This window comes from Asparagus officinalis, chromosome 7 (assembly GCF_001876935.1).
Source record: "Asparagus officinalis chromosome 7, Aspof.V1, whole genome shotgun sequence".
Lineage (NCBI taxonomy): Eukaryota > Viridiplantae > Streptophyta > Magnoliopsida > Asparagales > Asparagaceae > Asparagus > Asparagus officinalis.
In genome coordinates, this window is record NC_033800.1 from 54,891,673 (window position 1) to 54,900,849 (window position 9,177).

General features: G+C 34.1%; 1 protein-coding gene across 2 annotated transcripts; it reads right to left on the reverse strand.

The window, feature by feature from the left end:
- On the reverse strand, positions 3,222-7,443 carry LOC109849580 (N-acylneuraminate-9-phosphatase). 2 transcript variants are annotated; one of them, XM_020419427.1, is made up of 6 exons: positions 7,108-7,435; positions 6,913-7,019; positions 4,854-4,962; positions 4,611-4,772; positions 4,114-4,287; positions 3,222-3,508 (listed from the first exon to the last, which is right to left on the reverse strand). In XM_020419427.1, exons 1-6 carry the CDS (start codon positions 7,114-7,116, stop codon positions 3,479-3,481), a joined length of 591 nt encoding a protein of 196 aa, XP_020275016.1. In that variant the 5' UTR covers positions 7,117-7,435; the 3' UTR covers positions 3,222-3,478. The 2 variants fall into 2 exon arrangements, with proteins under 2 accessions (XP_020275016.1, XP_020275017.1); XM_020419428.1 differs by lacking the exon at positions 3,222-3,508 and adding an exon at positions 3,530-3,850 and having other exon boundaries at positions 7,108-7,443.

Below are 9,177 nucleotides of genomic sequence, written 5' to 3' on the forward strand. Positions count from 1 at the left end.
CACTATTTTAGCGAGCACCCCAAGACATCAATGAATGTTAACCCATCAATCCAGCTATTTTATATAAAACAGGTGGCATACCTATTTAGTCTAGTGGTCCCATTATACATAAAATATGGCATCCTTATGCGAGGTATAACTAGATAATAAATTTTAACAAACCTATCCTTTGTGGTATCAGATAAGTTAAAAATTATTTATCTAAGTTATATCTCTATGGTGGAAGACCTTATGATTTATATTTCTTAAAAAATTAATCTATCTACACTTCTATACAACTTTTGTTTATTTTAATTATAACTGAGAGAAAAATAACAACAGTCATTTCTAATAATTCTAAACTGTCTTATTTAATAAAACAAATCAGAACATTCTGGACCTTACAGTAATTTTTCATGTATTACTTTAATCACATGAATTATTGAATTTAAACAATTTAAAATCAACATGCATCATATCACAAGTATAAGACAAACAATATTTCGAAATATACATGATACAATATCCATTTCTAACAATTCACTAAGAGTATGATAATCTTTTCAACAAAGGAAACTAAACTATACTTGCATATGGACTTTTGAACAAATTCTGTAAGTGCTAGGGACTAATCAAAAATTAGTCTATATATTCGATGGATCTTAAAACAGTTTCAAAATCTATCAGGAGGGTGAAGCTAATTTCACATCAAAATTAATATATACTAGTAGTCTCAGAACAATTTCTGGATCAAACAGGGGTCTGTAACTAATTTTACAGTTATTCATCAATACTGGTGGACTTCAAAACAGTTTCTGAATCAAACAGGCGTCTGATAGCAAATTCATCAATATTCACAGACTCCAGAACAGTTTCTGGGTTTCAGGGAGCTATAACTAATTTGATAGGCCGTGTTGAGAACCTGATGGACTTCAGAACATTTTCTGGATCAATCAGGGGTCTAATAATAATTTTACAAGTAAAATCAATTACCAGGTTTCGGGTTTGAGTCTGTTTGCGGGTCAAACCCGTTTCATTAAACTTAAGTCTTAATGGGTTTGGATACATAACCCTTTATGAAAATAACCCATTAAGATCATCTTCTCAATGAAGACCTAGGGTAGGGTTTTGCTATAATTGTGGGATAGCCACCACCACCAATTGTCCGGCGGCCGGCGGCGGCGGTGAGCCACCGCGGCCGCGGGGAAACCGCACCGCGGCTACTCCGGCGACCATCTCGGCGATCAACCATTTTTTTTTGTTTAATATTGTTGTGAGATCAAATCTCAACTCCGGTCATCTCCCCTCCGCCGGCCCATCCAATAGGCCACAACTACATTGATAAAGTAATTATACACAATTTAAAAACTCTATTTAGATCAAATCTAACAATAAGCTAAATATTACAACAATTGAAAAAGAAAATTCTTTGATCTAATCATAAGAATTTTAACCCATAAACAATAACCCACTATTGTAACCTTGATTTGCAGGTTTATGAACAGTACCCACTCCGGCCGTGAACAGTGTTCTCGGCGATGAACAGTACTGCCGATCCGTGAACAGTTACCCCGGAAGATGAACAGTATTTCCGGTGATGAACAGTACCGTCGGCCGTGAACAGTGTTTCCTGGCCGTGAACAGTACCCGGACTTTTCAACCATTTTTTTTTCAATTTAATCCAATTAAAAATGTCAAAATAGATCAAAATAAGATAATTTAATCCGATTAAATTATTACAGATTGGATTCTGAACCCGCTCTGATACCATTTGTTGGAATCATGACATACAACGCAGCGGAAAAAGCATATCATGACTATTAATCAAAATTAATTAAATATTAGAAGAATACCTGAAACGCTTTCCGAATTTCTACAATAATCTGTCCCGAGATCAATCCAAAATAGCTTCCTCAAGAGAAAAAGCCTCCAATTGAAATCCACCCGTCACCGTAGAGGAGCAATACTGAGAGATAGGTTCTCAAAAATCTATTTCTTCATATTATCTTCATAAGATTTTGAATCTCTTCTCTTAACCTCTCATAAGGCTACATATGAACCCTATTTATAGGATTACACTAGTCTTAGAGATTTTAACTTTAAACAATTCATAATTATCTAGAACTCTATCCATAACAATTAAGGATAGAATAGATTTGTTCAAAAACTTTATCCATAACAATTAAGGATAGAAATAGATTTATTCAAAAACTTTATCCATAACAATTAAGGATAGAAATAGAATTGTATTGCATGTATACCTCTTCTAATGACATTAGTGAGACCAATTGGGTCCCATATCAAGAACCAATTATTAATCAAATTAATAATTTTAATTTAACAATCAAATCCCTATCCGACCAATTGTTCATAAAAGCTCTTCCATAATATGGGATTAATTATTAATAAATAATATCTTACATTCAATCCCTTCCAGTATCATTTATTTTAGGCAACTCTTTTAAGCAGGACAACTCACCTATTTGCTCATGCCTAAATTTGCAATTCCCATGAACATAAATAAAAATTATTTTGAAACATCAAAATATTTTATTTTTTATAAGAAAATAAATTTTGTAAAAATATTTTCAAAGCTACCTGCCGTCAGGAATTTAATAGCTTCATGGGAATGCATAATAAATTAACTCATCATAATGAGCATACTGGATCCTATCTAGACATCCATCATTTTCCTAAATGAAATTTAGCAACCCAATGTTTCAGGTTGTGTAGCGCTTGCTAAACAAGCTTAACCATCACATCAAAGCATACTAAATTATCAAATCGAAAATGATAATATCATCAAGTCAAAGGGACCATGTAACAATTTGAACTCTCTATCTCTTAGGTGACTCATCCTAGAGAATTCAAATACGGTCTAGTGCTACACACATCATAATGCGTGCTTATGACATACACCCGGAGAATCTCCATTCTCGATGGTTGAGACCCACCACCATATCTCATATATCGATGTCATGCATAATAACCTGTTATAACAAAGTTATCCTTTACTAGTTATAGGTTAAGCACAAATTTAAGAAATTTCTAAGTTAGATCATATCTCCAAGCAAGTGACCATCACAATGCATGATCTAACAAAATAACTTCTAAGGATATATATAACAATTATATAAATAATAACCAAATTATGTGCAACAATTAAATTTATTAACATTACAATATTATTACATAATTTGTATTGGATGTTCAAGGGCAAATTATTATTACTATTCCAGCACTTGCCAATTACACTTGTACAGCAAAACCATGAAGAATCACAAGGCAACAAGAATTTTGATCTTTGAAGTCCCAAGGAAAACATATATTCTACACATGAACAGGACTGCAAAACAGAAGCTAAAACACCTGAGCATGATAAAACCTCAAATCTTGATACGACATCACTCTTCACCCCCTTATTCCTATAGAAAGTCCAACTATGTACATACTCTTGACTGCACTTGAGTTGTTCGGCGACAGGTGTTCGTCTGCTTGCTCAAACCTGGATTCCGATTCTGTCAGCAACCTGCATGGGTTAACACACAACATTCAAACCTCAACCCCACTTAACAACACAGAGAAGCCAGTGAACCCAAAGTTATCTTTAATTTTCGGGTTACACTTTACAACCCTCCCTCCGGTGGGGGTTGCCGAAAACCCCCAAAAGTTTATAAATTAGAGAAAATCCCTCTGAGCTTTTAAAATTATAAAGAACTACCACGACCTAGTAAACATTGTCATAAACAAGTGACACATAGAAGCTTGAAAGGTGTACACTACCTTTGGAAATAGGATGGCCGGAAGTTAACATAGCAGACACATTAGGCACATGTGGGCAAAATTGTCCAGATCAGACATATTATGTTACCTTGTAAAATTATACAAAACTACCATGAACAACTATCATAAACAAGTGAAACATAAAAGTTAGAACATGTAAACTACTCTTGGAAATAAGATTGGGAAGTTAAACAGACATATTGAGCACATACGGGCAAACATGTCCAGAACACGCAAGTGACAACTTAATCTAACTGCCTTCAGTCATGGTATTCTACTTATAAAAGTTCAGCGGGTTTTCTATAATTTGACAAATAATAGAGGGATTTTGTGAAATATACTAGTAAGTACCTCCTTGAAGGAATGGACATCGCTGCCCCATAGCCAGGCATCACAACCTGCATCCCTGGCACCCCATATGTCATTCCTGCGATCATCGCCCACATGAACTGCGTCCTCTGGATTCACTCCCAATAATTCACATGCCTTCAGAAATATGGTCGGATTTGGTTTTTCCGCTGCTACCTGTTTCAACAACAGTAGTAGCATTTAGAAACTAAGAGCAAAACCTAAGATGTGATAGAAACAAACAGATAAAACTGCTGCACACATGAACTTATAATATAATCATTATAGAAAGGCAAAAGGAAAATGAATAGTATTAGGCAAGGTTTCAAACATCAGATATTGGGGAAATATCGGAAAGTCAAAATCCATAGTTGATTGTGGCTATCAGGGCAAATCTGGGATATGTAATAAATATCAAAGCGTCATATCAGATGATGTGCATACATAATATAGTTACCTAAAATGTAACCTAACCAATACCTAAAAGGTTAGACCAATACCTCAGCCGATACTGCAATTGCATCAAACCAGTGATCACACTTGAGAGCCTGTAAAAGAGGCCGAAGTCTGGTGTCAAAATTTGAGACAACAGCTGACTTCACTCCGGATTTTTTCAGAGCTTTGAAAACGTTTTCAGCTTCAGGATCACACAGATGCCAAGCCTAGCAAGACAACACCAAACTGACTTAATACGGATTATATATATCATACAGCATATTCTTCAAGGATAAAGTTGTGGCCACCTTGTCAGTTGTATAATACTGATATAACTCTTCAAAGTACTGAGAGTCTGAACAACCTGTAGAATTACTGACTATGAACTGCCAAAAGGGTCTCCCGTCATCCACATACCTTCAATTGGAATCATAAATAAATCAGAAGAAACTTAAATGTCATAATATATTGAAATGTGTAATCAGGAACAACAAAATTTGAGGATATAATACATGATGTCTGGTGTGAAATTGCTAAATGAAAATCAGAAGAACAATTCCTAGGCAGTACACCATTATTCAGTGATTCAGTGTCTGCTATCAAGTCAAAACATAGAAGGAATTTAACTGTTTCTGAAACCTCAAAAATAAGTTCAAGCAGACTCATCAATCTTGATCAATTTAGTGTAAGAAAATACGGTAATTAAGATTTAAGAGTCACAGTTTCTTATTTCAAATAACACTAGTGGAAGAGAATCTGAATAAGCCACTGCCTTATGAGGCATTTCTACCTTAATATTTAACCAGCAGCATTAATGAACAGAAAAGACATGTACCTCGACCATAAGAAATACTTTTGAGGATGGCATAAACGCTATGAACCACTGCATAATTTCACAAATAATATATTGCCGGAGTTAGCAAAGGAGTACAGCCACATATATCAAATTTCCTTGCCATCTGATGTGCTTAAGAGCATTATTCGCTTATTCTAGGAGAACCGGAATTTGACATGTTAAATAATCCTCTATGTACCATTGTACAGAATCCTGGGCACATGAAAAGCTTTTTGTTTGCCATGTTTTCCAGTTTACTATGTCTCAAATATAAGTTTATAGAAGGATATTCATAATTTTATTCAATATAAATAAGTTTTACACTTGTACTATTACCATGCCTGTACCATTCACTTCTCTACGATTAAAATTCCCCTAATTTTCATTCTTGACGAGCTCTTGAACAACGTGAATGAGCTACTTTCCCCATATGACACAATCCCAAAGAAATTTTCAAATTCACCAATAAAAACTCAAGTTTAATTTGGATGTCCATATTCCTCGTTGATTACACATTCTCCAGCATATGTGGTTTAAAAATATCATTGATGTTATTGGTAGGCTTCCTTTATGTGAATTCAATGATATGTGAGCTTCAGCAGATCAGTTGTCTAAAATAATCCATCTTAAATGGTTGCCAATGGAAATACAGCCTAATGGGCATTGATTGCAGATTCACAAACCTACAGCAGTTATGTACTGTTAAGACATCAACAACATAATTAAGTTACACAAGTCACCTTGATTAATGATAACTTCAGCTTAAATCTGTACTTTTCTTTTATCTCACTTAGCCTTAAATTGCAACAAAATAATCATCTTTTCTCCTGCTCAATTTCTTTTCAACGAAATCATTTAATTAAAAATTATTAAACTGTCAGCTTCAAACATCTCTGGAAAGTATTGCTTCATTTAATCAAATTCTGTTTTACCAGTAATCTGATGTCAACAGAAAGCAGAAGGATAATAATGGAAAGTCTTGAATTTATAAACTTGGCGTTTTTATCGGAGAGGTATAGCAAGATTCGAGCCATGGACTAATCAATTAAAGGACAGCAGACGACAACCCTTGAAATTAAAATGGTTGAAAAGTTTAAAATCTCGAGAATTCTCCAAACCAAGGAAAGAAATCAGGACATATCCGAGTCACCTGCTTCATATGATTCAGTGAAGGTAAACTATCTAGCTTTCTCCACATTAATAGTAGTAAAAGAATTTCCCAATATCAATGAAAGTGATTAACTGAATTAATGGTCCAACATTTCTGCTAATTGAAACACCAGATAAAAGTGGTGCTGTTCATATCTTTACAAATAGGGACAAAAAAGGATAACCCGTGATTGGTATGAGTTTAGATTAGTTAGAGATATTTACCAAATTAGTGTTAATTTCTGAGGTGTCAAACGCTTTTGCTGAAGGAAATATCCCTTGCGGGACTATCGATTTTACAAACAAAATACTACCAATTAAATCACCAAACTAGAATTGAAATCAATAAAATAATGAATAAGGGGACTAATCAGTACACAAACCTGAGCCTTGATCTCCCCCAAGGCTGACCATAAGCCCACCTGTACCTATCCAAGATCTCATCTTCCGAATACTTAACCCCATACTTCTCCCCAATTTGCCTGTAAATCTAAACAGCCACAGAAACCCAAATCACAATTTACAAACCCTAACCCTAATACCAACAAGAAAAGGTCAATGCAGCATCGAGATTTCACCTGCGCCATTGGCTGAGAAGGGACGACGAGAGTCCCTACGGCGTCGACGAGCACCGCCTTGTGCGTGATCCCACCGTACAAAGCCCTCCGATACTCCTCGTAACCTTCGCCTCCGCCGCCGCCGCCGCCGCCTCCGAGGAGTACCTTGAGGCTGGGTTCTTGCAGGATCTTGGCCGTGAGAGCAGCTGCGAAGCTCTGAGAAGAGAAGCTCTTAAAACCCTAGCCATCCTCTCTCTTGATTTTAATGGTGATTCTTGATCTTTCTTCCTTCTTTTGTTCCCCGTCTTTCATTACAAGCAGAAAACATTTGAAGGGAGTTGCGGAATTTAAAGAACTGCTCATTCTTTTGTAGTTGATTGATGATGGCTGACATGTACAGAGGTTGGGACTTAAAAGTGTGCTGCAGATTGCTAGGTGGCCGCGTAATTTGTTTTTCCCTTCTTTTTTTTTTTGGGTAAAATTTTGTCAAGGTCCCAAAAGTAATATCTTCACGTGCTACAACACTTTTATTTTTTTTCTTTTATTTTTTTCCATGTGGTTCAGCCTCAAGAAGTATAACATCTTATGCTGTAGCCATCTTTTAGCAATTATTACTTGTCAACTCAGTATAGAGAGAGGATAAAAAATACAAAACCCTAAAATACCATTATCTCTTTCATGTTAGGTCTATTTAGAACTAATATGAACTCTTATTAGAACTAACATGAACTCCAATTAGAACTAACATGAACTCTTATTAGAACTAACATGAACTCCAATTAGAACTAACACGAACTTTTATTAGAACTAATTTAATTTATTTTAAGTCTAATTTAAATCATGTTATGTCTAATTCAACTTATTTTAAGTCTAATTTAATTGGACTTAACATGAAATTAGACTTAAAAAATTGAATTAGACTTAACATGATTTAAATCAGACATAAAAGGAATTTAACATGATTGAAATTAGACATAAAATTTTGTGTTAGGTCTAATAAAAGTTTATATTAAGTCTAATTTCATGTTAGGTCTAATAAAAAATTGTGTTAAGTCTAATTTCATGTTAGGTCTAAAAAAAGTTCGTGTTAAGTCTAATTTTATGTTAGGTTTAATAAAAGTTTGTGTTAGGTCTAATAAAAATTCGTGCTAGGTCTAATAAAAGTTCGTGTTAGATCTAATTGGAGTTCATGTTAGTTTTATTTCGTGTTCGTATTAGTTCTAACTCATGTTAGGTCTAATTCATGTTCATGTTAGTTCTATTTCATGTTCGTGTTAGTTCTAACTCAGTTCGTGTTAGTTTTAATTCATGAATTAGAACTAACACGAACTGAGTTAGAACTAATACGAACACAATATAGAACTACCATGAACTAGAACTAACATGAGTTAGAACTAACACGAACACGAAATAGAACTAACACGAACTCCAATTAGACCTAACACGAACTTTTATTAGACATAACATGAAATTAGACCTAACATGAACTTTTATTAGACCTAACATAAAATTAGACTTAACACGAACTTTTATTAGAACTAACACGAACTTTTATTAGACCTAACATGAAATTAGACTTAACACAAATTTTTATTAGACCTAACATGAAATTAGACTTAACACGAACTTTTATTAGACCTAACACGAAATTTTAAGTTTAATTTCAATCATGTTAAATTCCTTTTAAGTCTAATTTAAATCATGTTAAGTCTAATTCAATTTTTTAAGTCTAATTTCATATTAAGTCTAATTAAATTAGACTTAAAATAAGTTGAATTAGATATAACATGATTTAAATTAGACTTAAAAGGAATTAAATCAGTTCTAATAAAAGTTCGTGTTAGTTCTAATTGGAGTTCATGGTAGTTCTAATAAGAGTTCATGTTAGTTCTAAATAGACCCAACATGAAAGAGATAATGATATTTTTGGGTTTTGTACTTTTTTCTCTCTTTATGCTTAGTTGACTGGTAATAATTGCTAAAAGAGTGCTACATCATAAGATGGCATACTTCTTAGGGCTGAACCACATGGGGTAAAAGTGAACGGGCTGCAACACATAAAAATATTGCTTTTGGTGCATTGACACAATT

Bases quoted from the DNA above. Each gene is read 5' to 3' on its own strand.
- LOC109849580 (XM_020419427.1), bottom strand. The intron at 4,963-6,912 runs GTTTGTGTACTG...TTCCAATTGAAG, and splicing joins TGGGGGAGATCAAGGCTCAG to GTATGTGGATGACGGGAGAC. The intron at 3,509-4,113 runs GTACTTACTAGT...TAACCCATGCAG, and splicing joins ATGTCCATTCCTTCAAGGAG to GTTGCTGACAGAATCGGAAT.